At 53.8% G+C, this 17,247-nt stretch overlaps 1 protein-coding gene across 2 annotated transcripts in view; it reads left to right on the top strand.

Moving 5' to 3' along the window:
- Window positions 1–17,247, top strand: part of LOC139262350 (uncharacterized) — a 38,132-nt gene that overhangs the window by 902 nt on the left and 19,983 nt on the right. For both annotated transcript variants that reach the window (XM_070877534.1, XM_070877532.1), the window contains exons 2-3: window positions 7,458–8,318; window positions 12,727–12,948. In XM_070877534.1, coding sequence (XP_070733635.1) covers window positions 7,637–8,318; window positions 12,727–12,948 — 904 coding nt within the window. In that variant the 5' untranslated portion in view covers window positions 7,458–7,636. The remainder of the gene's footprint in view (window positions 1–7,457; window positions 8,319–12,726; window positions 12,949–17,247) is intronic.

Here is a 17,247-nt window from a genome sequence, read left to right as displayed (position 1 = left end):
GGGTGGTGGGGGGGGGGAAGATAGATTGCAGAAGGGAGATAGAAATTGGGGGGTAGGGGAGAGAAATTGCGGGGGGGGGTTAGAAATTGCGTGGGTGGGGGGGGCTAGAGATTGCTGGGGGAGGGGAGAGAGATTGCGGGGGTGGGGGGAGGGAAAGATAGATTGAGGAGGGGGGAGGGGAGAGAGAGATTGCGGAAGGGAGAGAGAGATTGCGCCGGGGAGGGGGGGGGGGAGATAGAAATTGCGCGGGGATTGGGGGGAGAGAAATTGCGGGGGTTGAGGGAGGAAGAGAGTTTGCGGGGGGCTAGAGATTGCGGAGGTGGGGGAGAGAAATTGCGGGGGGGTTGGGGGGAGAGAAATTGCGGGGGGGTTGGGGGGAGAGAAATTGCGGGGGGGTTGGGGGGAGAGAAATTGCGTGGGGTGGAGGAGGAAGAGAGATTGCGGGGGGTTTGGGGGGGTGGCTAGAGATTGCGGGGGGGAGGGGAAAAATAGATTGAGGAGGGGGGAGGGAGAGAGATTGCCGGGGGGGGGGGTGGAGGGGAGAGAGATTGGGGGCCCGGGGGGGAGAGATTGGCGGCGCGGGGGATGGGTGGGGGAGAGATTGGGGGCGCGGGGTGGTGAGAGAGATTAGGGGCGCGGGGTGGGGAGAGAGATTAGGGGGCGTGGAGGGGGTGGAAGAGATTGGGGGGCGTGGAGGGGGTGGAAGAGATTGGTGACGTGGAGGGGAGAGAGATTGCAGGGCGCGGTGGGGAGAGAGATTGAGGGCGTGGGGGGAGGGAGGGAGGGAGAGATTGAGGGCGTGGGGGGAGGGAGGGAGAGGGTGGGGAGAGAGATTGGGGGGCGTGGGGAGGGAGAGAGATTGGGGGGTGCGCTGGGAGAGAGTGATTAGGGGCGCGGGGGTGAGAGATTGGGGGGCGGGGAGGAAGAGAGATGCGGGCGCGGGGTGAGTGAGATTGGGGGCGCGGGGGGGCAACAGAGATTGGGGGATGCGGTGGGGAGAGATTGTGATGCGCGGGGGGGGGTGAGAGATTGGGGGTGTGGGGGGGAGAGAGAGTTGGTAGCGTGGGGGGGAGGGGGAGAGATTGGGGGGCCTGGGGTGGGAAGAGAGATTGTGGGGGTGGGGGAGAGATTGGGGGCACGGTGGGGTGAAAGTTTGGGGGGCGCGGCGGAGGAGAGATTGTGGGGGGCGTGGGGAGGAAGAGTGATTGGGGGTGCGGGAGGGGAAGAGAGATTGGGGGCGCGCTGGGGGGGGGGGGAGATTGGCGACGCGACGGGGTGAAAGATTGGAGGCGTGGGGGAGAGAGATTGTGATGCGCGGGGGGAGTGAGAGATTGGGGGTGTGGGGGCGAGAGAGAGTTGGGAGCGTGGGGGGGAGGGGGAGAGATTGGGGGGCCTGGGGTGGGAAGAGAGATTGTGGGGGGCGTGGGGAGGAAGAGTGATTGGGGGTGCGGGAGGGGAAGAGAGATTGGGGGCGCGCTGGTGGGGGGGGAGATTGGCGACGCGACGGGGTGAAAGATTGGAGGCGTGGGGGAGAGAAGGTTTGAGGGGTGCGGGGGGGAGAGATTGTGGGGGGCCTGGTGTGGGGGGAGAGATTGTGGGGGCCTGGGGTGGGGGGAGAGATATTGGGGGCATGGGGAGGGAGAGTGATTGTGTGTGCGGGAGGGGAAGAGAGATTGGGGGGCGCGGGGGGGGGTGGGGGAGATTGGCGGCACGGCGGGGTGAAAGATTGGCGGCGCGGGGGGAGAGATTGTGGGTGGGGGAGAGAGATTGGGGGGGCCTAGGGTGGGGGGAGGAGAGATTAAGGGTATGGGGGAAGAGAGATTGGGGGGGCGCGGGGGGTGGTGGAGAGAGATTGGGGGTGGGGGAGAGAGATTGGGGGTGTGGGGGGAAGAGAGATTGGGGGCATGGGGGAAGAGAGATTGGGGGGCGGGGAGAGATTGGGGGTTGTGGAGGGGGGGGAAGAGATTTGGGGGCGTGGGGGGGGAGAGAGTTTGGGAGGCGTGGGGGGGAAGAGAGATTGGGGGCCCTGGGGGAGAGATTGGGAGCGTGGGGTTGGGGGAGAGATTGGGAAGCGTGGGGGGGAGAGAGATTGGGAGGCGTGGGGGTGAAGAGAGATTGGGGGCCCAGGGGGCGGGGAGGGAGAGAGATTGGGTGCGAGCGGGGGGGGTGGGGGGAGGAGGGAGAGAGATTCGGGGCAAGCGGGGGTGGGGGGAGAGATTGGGGGGCATGGGGTGGGGAGCGAGTTTCGGGGGGCGTGGAGAGATTACGGGGGCGCGGTGGGAGAGAGATTGGGGGTGCGGGGGAGAGTGATTTGGGGGTGCGATGGGGAGAAAGATTGCGGGGTGTGGGGTGGGGAGAGAGATTGAGGGCGCGGGGGGAAGGAGGGAGAGATTGGGGGTGGGGGGAGAGAGATTGTGGGGGAGAGACAGATTGGGGCCGTGGGGGTGGGGGGGGAGATTGGGGGGGTGCTGGGGGAAGAGAGATTGTGGGGGAGAGAGAGATTGGGGGCGCGGGGGGGAGAGAGATTAGGCGGCACGGTGGGAGAGATTGTGGGTGGGGGAGAGAGATTGGGGAGGGCTTGGCGTGGGGGGAGAGATTAGGGAGTATGGGGGGAGGAGAGAGATTGGGGGACGCGGAGGTGAGAGAGATTGGGGGTGCGGGGAGGAAGAGAGATTGGGGGACGCGGTGGGGAGAGAGATTGGGATGCGTAGGGGGAGTGAGAGATTGGGGGGTGTGGGGGGAGAGAGAGTTGGGAGCGTGGGGGGGGAGGGGGAGAGATTGGGGGACCTGGGGTGGGAAGAGAGATTGTGGGGGGGGGAGAAATTGGGGACACGGTGGGGTGAAAGTTTGCGGGGCGCAGGGGGGGAAAGAGATTGTGAGTGGGGGAGAGAGATTGGGGGGGTCTGGGGTGAAAGTTTGAGGGGTGCGAGGGGGAGAGATTGTGGGGGGCCTGGGGTGGGGGGAGAGATATTGGGGGCGTGGGGAGGGAGAGTGATTGGGGTTGCGGGAGGGGAAGAGAGATTGGGGGGCACGGGGGGGTGGGGGGAGAGATTGGGGGCGCGCTGGGGGGGTGGAGATTGGCGGCGCGGCGGGGTGAAAGCTTGGCGGCGCGGGTGGGAGAGAGATTGGGGGCGCGGGGGGAGAGATTATGGGTGGGGGAGAGAGATTCGGGTCGTGGGGGGGAGGGGGGGTGGGGGAGAGATTGGGGGTGGCGGAGAGAGATTGGGGGTGTGGGGGAAAGAGAGATTGGGGGCATGGGGCAAGAGAGATTGGGGGGATGAGAGGTGGGGAGAGATATTGGGGATCCTGGAGTGGGGAGAGAGTTTGGAGGGTGTGGGGGGGGAGACAGATTGAGGGGTGCGGGGGGGTGGGGAAGAGAAATTGGGGCGCGGGTGGGAAGAAAGATTGGGGTACGCGGGGGTGGGAAGAGAGATTGGGAATGTGGGGGGGGGGGGAAGAGATTGGGGATGTGGGGGGGGCAGAGATTAGGGCACGGGGGAGAGAGATTGGGAGGCGAGGGACGGAGAGAGATTGGGGCGCGAGGAGGGAGAGAGATTGAGGGGTGGTGAGAAAGAGATTGAGGGGGAGAGAGATTGGGGTACGCGGGGGTGGGAAGAGAGATTGGGGGTGTGGGGGGCAGAGATTGGGAGGCGTGGGGGTGAAGAGAGATTGGGGGCCCGGGCGGGGAGAGAGAGAGATTGGGGGCGAGCGGGGGGGGCGGGGGGAGAGATTGGGGGTCGTGGGGGGGAAGAGAGATTGGGAGGCATGGGGGGGAAGAGAGATTGGGGGCCCTGGGGGGGGGGGAGAGATTGGGGGCGCTGGGGGGGAGAGATTGGAGGGGGGAAGAGATTGGGGGGCGTGGAGGGGGGGGGAAGAGATTGGGGGGCGTGGAGGGCGGGGGAAGAGATTGGGGGGCGTGGAAGGGGGAGAGATTGGGGGGCGTGGGGGGGGAGAGAGTTTGGGAAGCGTGGGGGGGAAGAGAGATTGGGGGCCCTGGGGTGGGGGGAGATTGGAGTGGGGAGGGGAGAGATTGGGGGGCGTGGAGGGGGAGAGATTGGGAGGCGTGGGGGTGAAGAGAGATTGGGGGCCCGGGGGAGGGGGGCGGGAGAGGGAGAGAGATTGGGGGCGAGCGGGGGCGGGGGTGGGGGGGGGGAGAGAGATTGGGGGGCCTGGGGTGGGGAGCGAGTTTGGGAGGAGGGGGTGGAGAGATTGCAGGGGTGCAGAGATTGCGGGGGCGCGGCTGGAGAGAGATTGGGATGCGCGGGGGGAGTGAGAGATTGGTGGGTGTGGGGGGAGAGAGAGTTGGGAGCGTGGCGGGGGGAGGGGGAGAGATTGGGGGGCCTGGGGTGGGAAGAGAGATTGTGGGGGGGGGTGGAGAGATTGGGGGCACGGTGGGGTGAAAGTTTGGGGGGCGCGGGGGGGAGAGATTGTGGGGGGCCTGGGGTGGGGGGAGAGATTGGGGTGCGTGGGGAGGGAGAGTGATTGGGGGTGCGGGAGGGGAAGAGAGAGTGGGGGCGCACTGGGGGGGGGGGAGAGATTGGCGACGCGGCGGGGTGAAAGATTGGAGGCGCGGGGGGAGAGAGATTGGGGGGCCTGGGGTTGGAAGAGAGATTGTGGGGGGGGGGAGAGATTGGGGGGGCCTGGGGTGAAAGTTTGAGGGGTGCGGGGGGGGAGAGATTGTGGGGGGCCTGGGGTGGGCTGGAGAGATATTGGGGGCGTGCGGAGGGAGAGTGATTGGGGGTGCGGGAGGGGAAGAGAGATTGGGGGGCGCGGGGGCGGGAGAGATTGGGGGCGCGGTGTGGGGGTGGAGATTGGCGGCGCGGGGGGAGAGATTGTGGGGGTCTGGGGTGGGGGGAGTGATTCGAGGGCGTGGGGGAGGAGAGATTGCGGGTATGGGGCAAGAGAGATTGGGGGACGCGGGGGGTGGGGGAGAGAGATTGGGGGTGGGGGAGAGAGATTGGGGCGGTGGAGGCAAGAGAGATTGGGGGCATGGGGAGGAGAGATTGGGGTGCGCGGGAGAGATTGGGGTGCCTGGGGTGGGAAGAGAGATTGTGGGGGGGCGAGAGGTGGGGAGAGATATTGAGGGTCCTGGGGTAGGGAGAGAGTTTGGGGGATTGGGGGGCGCGGGGGGAAGAGAAATTGGGGCGAGGGTGGGAAGAGCGATTGGGGGCACGGGGGGGGCAGAGATTAGGGCGCGGGGGAGAGAGATTGGGAGGCGAGGGAGGGAGAGAGATTGGGGCGCAGGGAGGGAGAGAGATTGAGGGGTGGTGAGAAAGAGATTGAGGGGGAGAGAGATTGGGGTACGCGGGGGTGGGAAGAGAGATTGGGGGCGTGGGAGACATTAGGGCGCGAGGGAGAGAGATTGGGACGCGGGGAGGGAGAGAGATTGTGGGGTGGTGAGAAAGAGATTGAGGGGGAGAGAGATTGCAGGGGGGCAATGATTGAGGGTGTGGGGGGGGGGTAAGAGAGATTGGGGAGGTAGGGAAGAGAGACTGGGGGGGCTGCTTTATCCTGTCTAGAGACAGCAGTCAGAATGGCTCGAATCACACTTTGCAAAGACACAGAACTTGGGATGGGCGGTTCTTATTACACATTGCAGAGAAACTGCTAGATGTGTCTTATCCTCCAAGGGGACCAATCAGCAATCGGATCATGTGATCATGGAGAGTGAATCAGAGCATTTTGTCGTGCAAATAAGCAGATCCATTGGATATATATCTGAAAAGGGAGAAGTATGCAGGTCTATGGGGTAAGAGCAGGGGAGTAGAACTAATTGGATAGCTCTTTCAAAGAGGCACAATGGGTCGAATTGGCTGTTTCTAAGTAGATCGTGTGGTACATTGGGAAGGAAGCTGGTATCTTATTTAAGGTGAAAATGGACCTCCGAAAGTGCTCATTGTAACTCAAGAATATCTTTCTAAATGTTTATCATGAAGAGTTTGTGTTAATTAAGATAATATTCAATGTTTGTCTTTTTAAATAAATGTTTTTGTTGTATCTTCATGAGGTACTTTTTAAAGTTTATAATTTGCAAAATTGTTGCAAACTACCTGAAATCACAGGGTTTATAAGGAAGTTGAATTTTGTGTCTTAATTTGAAATAAACACATTTGTGGATATTGTAGTTAGAAGTAAAATTGCACGTAATGAGATATGGTTTTGTATGCACAGATCTCAACATATGAAAAGAAATTGCATTTATATACCATTCACAACCTCAGGCCATTCCAAAGTGCTTTGATTTTGATGTTGTCACTTTGTAATGATTGCAAATGTAGTAACCAATTTATGCACAGCAAAGTCATAAAGAATAAGGAGATAAATAACCAAATTGTCTGTTATAGTGGTGTTGGTTGAGAGATAAATGTTGGTCAAAAAATCAAAAAGCCTGCTCTTCTTTGAATAGTGTCATGGGATCTTTTACATCCACCTGAACAGACAAACTCGTTTTAAGATCTCACCTAAAAGTCAATTCCTCAGCTAGTGTCAGCCGTGGCTCAGTTGGTAGCACCCTTGCCTCTGAGTCATAAGCTTAAGGGTTCAAGTGCCACTCCAGTGACTTGAGCACAAAAAATCTAGGCTGACACTCCAGTCTAATACAGCGGGTGTGCTGCACTGTCAGTCTTTTGGATGAGACTTGAAACAGGTCTTGTCTGCTCTCTCAGGTAGATGTGAAAGATCCCATGGCTCTATTTTGAAGAAGAGCAGGGGAGTTATCCCTGGTGTCCTGACCCATATTTATCCCTCAATCAACATCACTAAAAAAAACGATCATGTGGTCATTATCACATTGATGTTTGTGGCATCATGCTGTACAAAAATTAGCTGCCGGGTTTCCTACATTACAACAGTGATTACACTTCAAAAAGTGCTTTATTGGCTGTAAAGTCCAGAGGTCGTGAAAGGCACTACATAAATGCAAGTCCTTTTCTCTCTCATCTCTCCATGTACTGAAGTACCAGCCAAATTATGTGTTTAATTCTCTGGAGTGGGGTTTGAACCCATGACCTCTGATTCTCACTTATGGGTTAGATGGTGAAGTTAGCTGGACGGAAGTCAGGGTTAAAAGGAGAAAAATAGATTGTAAGGTGGTGGTCCAAGATGCTATGAAGTGACGTGGGTTGGACTGAGATTCTGAGATGTTGATCTCTGATTACAGTGGGCTGATACTCATCAAGAAGCAGGTGCCTCTTCACTAGGAAGGAGGGGAAAATTGTATTAGTACTCATCTGTTACTACTCTTGTGCACCTCCAGGCTGCTCCAAGACAAGAAAATGAATTTGTATATTTGTTTTTTTTAAAAGTCTGAAAACAGCAAGATTATTTTGTGTAATAGAATTCACTGTGAAAAAAAATATGTGTCTGAATATAAATATAAATGTACAGTGAAAACTAATATATGGTAATGCATGAAGAGCCAATGTCAAGCACTGAAGTATTTTCTTGTTTTCCTGTAGGTGTTAGTAAAGTAAACAAAGAATTGGCTGCATTCCTACATTACAACAGTAACTACACTTCAAAAGTACATCATTGGCTGTAAAGCCCTTTGGGACATCCTGAAGTTATGAAAGGCACTATATAAATGGAAGTCTTTTTCTCTTTTTGCATCCAGGGAGGTTAGGATCTTACAATCAATATGGCAAAAGTAGGTCATCATTGGTTAAACCTACCTCAGGATATATTGTTGGAAGTATTTAAATATCTAACATCTGAGGAAAAGGCTAATGTTCGTGCAACCTGCAAATACTTGCAACAGTCAATCGACCATCCTACCTTATGGCTGAATAGTACAATTGTCCTGAAAAGTTTACAAAGCTGTAACTCCTTATTTTGGAGAACACTTAAAAAGAGGAGAATTAGATCTGTGGTAATTAAGCAAGCAACACAGAAGCAATGGCAGAAGATGGTGAATTTACTTCCTGACCTGACAGCTGTTACTATTGATGTAAAAAAGAACCCGGAAAGTCTACGCACTTTGAGATCACTCGCAAACTTACAGAAACTACAGCTGAGTAATAGTTTACAAATGCTTGACCAAGAGCTGCTAAGAGAAGTGGCTAGCTTCAAACAACTAACTCACTTGGTTTTATGCACTTTGTTGTTTGGCCATAACAGTTCTCTGCACCAACTTGCAGAATTAAAAAAATTGCAAGCATTGACTCTTCACGTCAGACAGAAAAGCCTTTCTTTGGCATCACTTCAATATGTTTTATTTCGATTACCAAAGCTCAGAGAGCTATCACTGAGTTCTGTGGACACAAGGGACAATTTATCAGCGTGTTTTACTGCACCAGAAATAATGAATTCTAAACAGACAGGTAAGAAAAAGACTGGGGAAAGAATTATAAGATAATATGAAAATGGCAGATAGGAAAAGACCCAATGCTGAATCTAGCATGTTTGTGATGCCTTATGCATCACAATACAGACACTCCCTACCCATCCGGAACCACCCTGGGAGAGGCGAAAAATCAGCTTAAATATCCAAGTCAATTGGGGAAAATAAATCTGAAATCCTTTTCCACCCTTTTTAGGCAACTTTCATTTATTTGAAGGGTTGGGACAATCCGGATCCAGATAAGCTTTTCTGCCACGTACAGAATATAAGCACAAAGGGCCATATTTACAAATGAAGGAAGACCAGAGAAAATAGTAAATTTTCTTTTTATTAAGAGTGTTAAGTATGCAGAACAGATTATTGGCACGAGTGGTGGAATAAGAAACCTTGGGAAGAAATTAGACAGATTCCTGCCAACAATTTAGGGTGATTAGTAATGCACCAAGGGAATATTAAGCATAGGTGGGCTAGATGGATCAAAGGTCTTCTGACTGAAACTGTTCATGCCTTTAATGTACTAAAATATTTTAAGGCACTTCACGTAGAAGAGGTTCAACACTGAGCAGGAGTAGAAAAGTTAGGTTAATGAGAGTGGTTTTGAGGAGGCTTTTAAAGCCGAGGATTGCCTGGAGTGTTACTAACCCCAACTAACCCCACCTAGTACATAATCTAGACTGACATGAAATTTTGAGTTCGTGCTACATTTAGAGCTGTGTCTTTCAGATGACCTGTGATGGAATGTCTTTTAAAATCCTCATTGTCTACCACCCAGCCCCCAAGCCCTATCTTTAATTTCTTCCTGAGATATCCTCTGTTCTTTCCTCTCTGTCTTTGCATCCTTGTCCTTGGTGACTTCAATTTCCATCTCAGCTCCCCTTGCTTGTTTCTTGCTGAATGCACTGCCCTCCTGGTCTCTCTGAACTCTCGCTCCATATATACTCTCCTATTCATAATTCGTGGCCACCCCTTGACCTCATCATGGCATCTGTACTTCCATGCTCTTGATCACTGTTAAGGTTATCTCTGGCTGCTTTGTATCCATAACGGCCCACGTCCCCATACCCACATTCACCCCTACTTCTTTCCTGGAGTGCATAAGGGATGGTTTTCTAGACCAATATGTCGAGGAACCAACTAGGGGGGAGGCCATCTTAGACTGGGTGTTGTTTAATGAGAGAGGATTAATTAGCAATCTCGTTGTGCGAGGCCCCTTGGGGAAGAGTGACCATAATATGGTGGAATTCTGCATTAGGATGGAGAATGAAACAGTTAATTCAGAAACCATGGTCCAGAACTTAAAGAAGGGTAACTTTGAAGGTATGAGGCGTGAATTGGCTAGGATAGATTGGCGAATGATACTTAAGGGGCTGACTGTGGATGGGCAATGGCAGACATTTAGAGACCGCATGGATGAACTACAACAATTGTACATTCCTGTCTGGCGTAAAAATAAAAAAGGGAAGGTGGCTCAACTGTGGCTATCAAGGGAAATCAGGGATAGTATTAAAGCCAAGGAAGTGGCATACAAATTGGCCAGAAATAGCAGCGAACCCGGGGACTGGGAGAAATTTAGAACTCAGCAGAGGAGGACAAAGGGTTTGATTAGGGCAGGGAAAATGGAGTACGAGAAGAAGCTTGCAGGGAAGATTAAGACGGATTGCAAAAGTTTCTATAGATATGTAAAGAGAAAAAGGTTAGTGAAGACAAACATAGGTCCCCTGCAGTCAGAATCAGGGGAAGTCATAACGGGGAACAAAGAAATGGCAGACCCAATTGAACAAGTACTTTGGCTCGGTATTCACTAAGGAGGACACAAACAACCTTCCGGATATAAAAGGGGTCAGAGGGTGTAGTAAGGAGGAGGAACTGAGGGAAATCCTTATTAGTCGGGAAATTGTGTTGGGGAAATTGATGGGATTGAAGGCCGATAAATCTCCAGGGCCTGATGGACTGCATCCCAGAGTACTTAAGGAGGTGGCCTTGAAAATAGCGGATGTATTGACAATCATTTTCCAACATTCCATTGACTCTGGATCAGTTCCTATGGAGTGGAGGGTAGCCAATGTAACCCCACTTTTTAAAAAAGGAGTGAGAGAGAAAATGGAATTATAGACCGGTCAGCCTGACATCAGTAGTGGGTAAAATGATGGAATCAATTATTAAAGATGTCATAGCAGCGCATTTGGAAAGAGGTGACATGATAGGTCCAAGTCAGCATGGATTTGTGAAAGGGAAATCATGCTTGACAAATCTTCTGGAATTTTTTGAGGATGTTTCCAGTAGAGTGGACAAGGGAGAACCAGTTGATGTGGTATATTTGGACTTTCAGAAGGCTTTCGACAAGGTCCCACACAAGAGATTAATGTGCAAAGTTAAAGCACATGGGATTGGGGGTAGTGTGCTGACATGGATTGAGAACTGGTTGTCAGACAGGAAGCAAAGAGTAGGAGTAAATGGGGACTTTTCAGAATGGCAGGCAGTGACTAGTGGGGTACCGCAAGGTTCTGTGCTGGAGCCCCAGCTGTTTACACTGTACATTAATGATTTAGACGAGGGGATTAAATGTAGTATCTCCAAATTTGCGGATGACACTAAGTTGGGTGGCAGTGTGAGCTGCGAGGAGGATGCTATGAGGCTGCAGAGCGAGTTGGATAGGTTTGGTGAGTGGGCTATTGCATGGCAGATGAAGTATAATGTGGATAAATGTGAGGTTATCCACTTTGGTGGTAAAAACAGAGAGACAGACTATTATCTGAATGGTGACAGATTAGGAAAAGGGGAGGTGCAACGAGACCTGGGTATCATGGTACATCAGTCATTGAAGGTTGGCATGCAGGTACAGCAGACGGTTAAGAAAGCAAATGGCATATTGGCCTTCATAGCGAGGGGATTTGAGTACAGGGGCAGGGAGGTGTTGCTACAGTTGTACAGGGCCTTGGTGAGGCCTCACCTGGAGTATTGTGTACAGTTTTGGTCTCCTAACCTGAGGAAGGACATTCTTGCTATTGAGGGAGTGCAGCGAAGGTTCACCAGACTGATTCCCGGGATGGCGGTACTGACCTATCAAGAAAGACTGGATCAACTGGGCTTGTATTCACTGGAGTTCAGAAGAATGAGAGGGGACCTCATAGAAACGTTTAAAATTCTGATGGTTTTAGACAGGTTAGATGCAGGAAGAATGTTCCCAATGTTGGGGAAGTCCAGAACCAGGGGTCACAGTCTAAGGATAAGGGGTAAGCCATTTAGGACCGAGATGAGGAGAAACTTCTTCACCCAGAGAGTGGTGAACCTGTGGAATTCTCGACTACAGAAAGCTGTTGAGGCCAATTCACCAAATATATTCAAAAAGGAGTTAGATGAAGTCCTTACTGCTAGGGGGATCAAGGGGTATGGCGAGAAAGCAGGAATGGGGTACTGAAGTTGCATGTTCAGCCATGAACTCATTGAATGGCGGTGCAGGTTAGAAGGGCCGAATGGCCTACTCCTGCACCTATTTTCTATGTTTCTATGTTTCTTTCTGTGTCTGTCCCGGAAAAAAAAAACTCTTCTGCCAAGTTGCTTACAATTGCACTTCCAAGCTCCCAACTGTCTAGCCTTTACTCTCCATTTGCGACAATACTTCTGTAGCTGTCCATTTGCTCATCCACTCCCAGACCTTTGATGCCCTTGCTCCCGACAAAACATTCACTGTCTCCCATCCTGCTCATACCACCTGGTACAGGCCCCCATCTTTGCTCCTTCAAGGTTAAGAGGTGCAAAGTTGAATGTATCTGGCACACAACTGATTTAACCATCAGCAGATATGGCTGTACCACGTCTCGCTCTTCTCTGTCAAAAACAGCCACAAATCGAAGACCATCCTGAAGAGCAAACCACAAGCATCTCTCTGAACAGATTTCCACCCTTTCTACAGCATCGTAATGGCCCTAACCAAAGTCACAAATGACATTCTCTGTGACTATGATCATGGTGCATTATACATTCTTGTCCCCTCTGCAGCCTTTGGCGCTGTCAACTACACTATGCTCCTTCAGTGCCTCTTCTCCAATTCAGCTCGGTGGGACCATCCTTGCTTGCTCCCATTTTTGCTTATCGGAACAATGCTAGAGTATCTCCAACAATGGTTTCTTCCAGCAGGATGTGCCTATTTACATAGATTAGACTTTGTGGTCTTAAAGGGAAATGAATGCAACTGGACCGTAGCAGCAGAATAATATACACTGTACATTACATGGTATAATTCAACTGTCGTAGTAAAACAACATATCACTGACTTGCCATGGGAGATCTGTTATTTTAATAAATATTCTGAAAATTAAAGTAGCAATGTTAATGGAAAAAAAAGCTATATAGCACCTGAATCCAAAATAAAATGTTTGTGCTTACAGAGTGTGACAGTTTAGAGCCACATTGCATTTCACATCTTCAATTAGAAAAGCTGAGTCTTTTGAATAGCTTCAATGGTCCAATGTCCGAGGCAGCACTCAAGCAACTGTCGAATGTCTCTAGTCTTTCTGTGAGCCTCAGCAGGCCCCACATTTCAATGAACAGCAATTATGTGCACAGCATGTTGGAGAACTTGCCAAGTATTACTGAATTGGAACTTTCCTGTAAGTAGACATTTGCAAATATACTTACCTTGTGTAGCAGTTCAATTTAAAGCAAGGAATCCGATAACATTTAGTGTGTTTCCTAATATTCAAAGTTATTTTTGATATTGCCTTATGACTGATTTCCTGGTGAATAATGGAATATGTGTTTATAATAAGGCATGTGCCTGTATCGTATTCTACTTTTGGCTCGTTCACTGTGCTTCTCATACATTTTAACATTCACTTAGTGTTTTTGTAAGGAAATCTTTTGTAATCGTTGATCATGATTCTTAATACAAAAATGCAAAAACTAGCACAGATCCTGGAGAATGGGAAAGATACAAGGGACAGCAAAGGGTCACAAAACATACAGTAAGAGCTACAAAAAGGGAGTATGAAAAGAAACTTGGAAGGGATATCAAAATCAGTACAAAGAATTTTTACAGTTACATTAGGAAAAAGATGATGGTCAGGAGCAATGCTGGTCTCTTAAAAACTGAAAGTGGTGATATTGTCAATGACAATGGGGAAATGGTGGACATGTTGAATAATTACTTTGCGTCAGTATTTATAATAGAAGAGGATAGCATGCTGGAAATCCTAAAGAAACTAATATTGAATTGGGGACAGGGACTCAATACAATTAACATAAGTAAATGAACATTTATGAAGAAAATAATGGCACTAAAGAGTGACAAATCCCAGGGCCAGATGTTTCCATCCCAGGGTTTTAAAGGAAATAGGTCAGCACATTGCAGATGCCCTAATTATAATCTTTCAAACTTCTCTAGATTCAGGAACCATCGCTTTAGATTAGAAAATTGCGCATATCACTCTGCTCTTTAAGAATGGCGAGAGAGAGAAAAACCAAGTAATTATAGACCAGTTAGCCTAACATCTGTTATTGGGAAATTGCTGGAGTCTATAATTAAGGATAGGGTGACTGAATACCTCTCAACTTTTCAGTTGATCAATGAGAGCCAGTGTGAATTTGTGAAAGGTAGGTCATGCCTGACAAACCTGATTTAATTTTTTGGTGACTAAAGTAGCATACAGGGGAATGTCTATGGATGTTATTTATATGGACTTCCAGAGGCATTTGATAAGAGACTGTAATCACGGAATCGAGGGCAAATTATTGACCTGGTTAGGAAATTGGCTGAGCGGCAGGAGGCAGAGATAATGGGTAGGTACTCAAATTCTCAGGATATGACTAGTGGTATCCTGTAGGAATCTGTGTTGGGGCCTCAACTATTCACAATATTTATGAATGACTTAGAAAGTCATTAAGATCAGCACAAATGTCATATATCCAAATTTGCCAATGACACAAAGATCGGCAGCCTTGTAGATTAAAGTATAAAATTACAAAGAGATATTGATAGATTAAGTGAATGGGCAAAACTGGCAAATGGATTTCAATATAAGCAAATGTGAGATCATCCACTTTGGTCCTAAAAAAGATAGAACAGGGTACTTTCTAAATGGTAAAAAGCTAAAAAAACAGTGGATGTCCAAAGAGACATAAGAAATAGGAGCAGGAATAGGCCATACGGCCCCTCGAGCCTGCTCCGCAATCCAATATGATCGTGGCTGATCCGATCATGGACTCAGGTCCAATTCACTGCCCGTTCCTCATAACCCCTTATTCCCTTATCGGTTAAGAAACTATCTTAAATTTATTCAATGACCCAACTTCCACAGCTCTCTGAGGCAGCGAATTCCACACATTTACAACCCTCTGAGAGAAGAAATTCCTCCTCATCTCAGTTTTATATGGGTGGCCCCTTATTCTAAGATTATGCTTCCTGGTTCTAGTCTCCCCAATCAGTGCAAACATCCTCTCTGCATCCACCTTGTCAAGCCCCCTCATAATCTTATACGTTTCGATAAGATCACCTCTCATTCTTCTGAATTCCAATGAGTAGAAGCCCAGTGTACTCGACCTTTCCTCATAAGTCAAATCCTCATCTCCGGAATCAACCTAGTGAACCTTCTCTGAACTGCCTCCAAAGCAAGTACAGGTGCAGCGTCCCAAATCTGAAACCCTTGGGACCGAGGCCGTTCCGCATTTTGCGTTTTGCCAGACTTTGGAACATCTTTCTGACGTCACAAATCCGTTCTGGTGTTTCCAGATTTCGGAACATCAGAAAGGGGTGGGGGGCAGGGTGGGGGTGCTCGTTGATGAGCTGCTTGGGTCGCCGGGTGGGGCCCCGCCGCTGTGGAGGTGTTTGGGTGGGGCCCGCTGAAGAGGAGGTGTTCGGGTGTGGCCCCCCGAAGAGGAGGTGTTCGGGCAAGACGTGGGGCGGTGCGGCGAGGCCTGAGGTCGGGCGGCAGCGGCACCTCGAGGTCGGGCGATGGCGAGGGGCGGTGCGGCGAGGCCAGAGGTCGGGCAGCGGCGAGGGACGGTGCGGTGCGGCCCGAGGTCGGGTGGCGGGGTGGTGCGGCAGCGAGGCCCGCGGTTGGGCGGCGGTGTGGCGAGGGTCGGGCGGCGGTGCGGCGAGGCCTGAGGTCGGGCGGCAGCGGCACCTCGAGGTCGGGCGGTGGCGAGGGGCGGTGCGGTGAGGGTCGGGCGGCGGTGCGGCGAGGCCTGAGGTCGGGCGGCAGCGGCACCTCGAGGTCGGGCGGTGGCGAGGGGCGGTGCGGCGAGGGTCGGGCGGCAGTGCGGCGAGGGTCGGGCGGCGGTGCTGCGAGGCCCGAGGTCGTGCGGCGAGGGTCGGGTGGCGGTGCGGCGAGGCCCGAGGTCGTGCGGCGAGGGTCGGGCGGCGAGGGTCGGGCGGCGGTGCGGCGAGGCCCGAGATCGTGCAGCGAGGGTCGGGTGGCGGTGCGGCGAAGGTCGGGTGGCGGTGCGGCGAGGCCCGAGGTCGTGCAGCGAGGGTCGGGTGGCGGTGCGGCGAAGGTCGGGTGGCGGTGCGGCGAGGCCCGAGGTCGTGCAGCGAGGGTCGGGTGGCGGTGCGGCGAAGGTCGGGTGGCGGTGCGGCGAGGGTCGGGCGGCGGTGCGGCGAGGCCCGAGATCGTGCAGCGAGGGTCGGGTGGCGGTGCGGCGAGGGTCGGGCGGCGGTGCGGCGAGGCCCGAGATCGTGCAGCGAGGGTCGGGTGGCGGTGCGGCGAGGCCCGAGATCATGCAGCGAGGGTCGGGTGGCGGTGCGGCGAGGGTCGGGCGGCGGTGCGGCGAGGCCCGAGATCGTGCGGCGAGGGTCGGGTGGCGGTGCGGCGAAGGTCGGGTGGCGGTGCGGCGAGGCCCGAGGTCGTGCGGCGAGGGTCGGGCGGCGGTGCTGCGAGGCCCGAGATCGTGCGGCGAGGGTCGGGCGGCGGTGCTGCGAGGCCCGAGATCGTGCAGCGAGGGTCGGGTGGCGGTGCTGCGAGGCCCGAGATCGTGCAGCGAGGGTCGGGTGGCGGTGCGGCGAAGGTCGGGTGGCGGTGCGGCGAGGCCCGAGATCGTGCAGCGAGGGTCGGGCGGCGGTGCGGCGAAGGTCGGGTGGCGGTGCGGCGAGGCCCGAGATCGTGCAGCGAGGGTCGTGCGGCGGTGCGGCGAAGGTCGGGTGGCGGTGCTGCGAGGCCCGAGATCGTGCAGCGAGGGTCGGGTGGCGGTGCGGCGAAGGTCGGGTGGCGGTGCTGCGAGGCCCGAGATCGTGCAGCGAGGGTCGGGTGGCGGTGCGGCGAAGGTCGGGTGGCGGTGCGGCGAGGCCCGAGATCGTGCAGCGAGGGTCGGGCGGCGGTGCGGCGAGGGTCGGGCGGCGGTGCTGCGAGGCCCGAGATCGTGCAGCGAGGGTCGGGCGGCGGTGCGGCGAGGGTCGGGCGGCGGTGCTGCGAGGCCCGAGATCGTGCAGCGAGGGTCGGGCGGCGGTGCGGCGAGGGTCGGGCGGCGGTGCTGCGAGGCTCGAGGTCGTGCGGCGAGGGTCGGGCGGCGGTGCGGCGAGGCCCGAGATCGTGCAGCGAGGGTCGGGCGGCGGTGCGGCGAGGCCCGAGATCGTGCAGCGAGGGTCGGGCGGCGGTGCGGCGAGGCCCGAGATCGTGCAGCGAGGGTCGGGTGGCGGTGCGGCGAGGGTCGGGTGGCGGTGCTGCGAGGCTCGAGGTCGTGCGGCGAGGGTCGGGCGGCGGTGCGGCGAGGCCCGAGATCGTGCAGCGAGGGTCGGGCGGCGGTGCGGCGAGGCCCGAGATCGTGCAGCGAGGGTCGGGCGGCGGTGCGGCGAGGCCCGAGATCGTGCAGCGAGGGTCGGGCGGCGGTGCGGCGAGGGTCGGGCGGAGGTGCGGCGAGGCCCGAGATCGTGCGGCGAGGGTCGGGCGGCGGTGCGGCGAGGGTCGGGTGGCGGTGCT

This window comes from Pristiophorus japonicus, chromosome 4, assembly GCF_044704955.1.
Source record: "Pristiophorus japonicus isolate sPriJap1 chromosome 4, sPriJap1.hap1, whole genome shotgun sequence".
In the NCBI taxonomy this organism is placed as follows: Eukaryota; Metazoa; Chordata; class Chondrichthyes; family Pristiophoridae; genus Pristiophorus; species Pristiophorus japonicus.
Note: the sequence above shows the minus strand (reverse complement) of the source record. Positions and strands in the feature narration are given on the sequence as shown.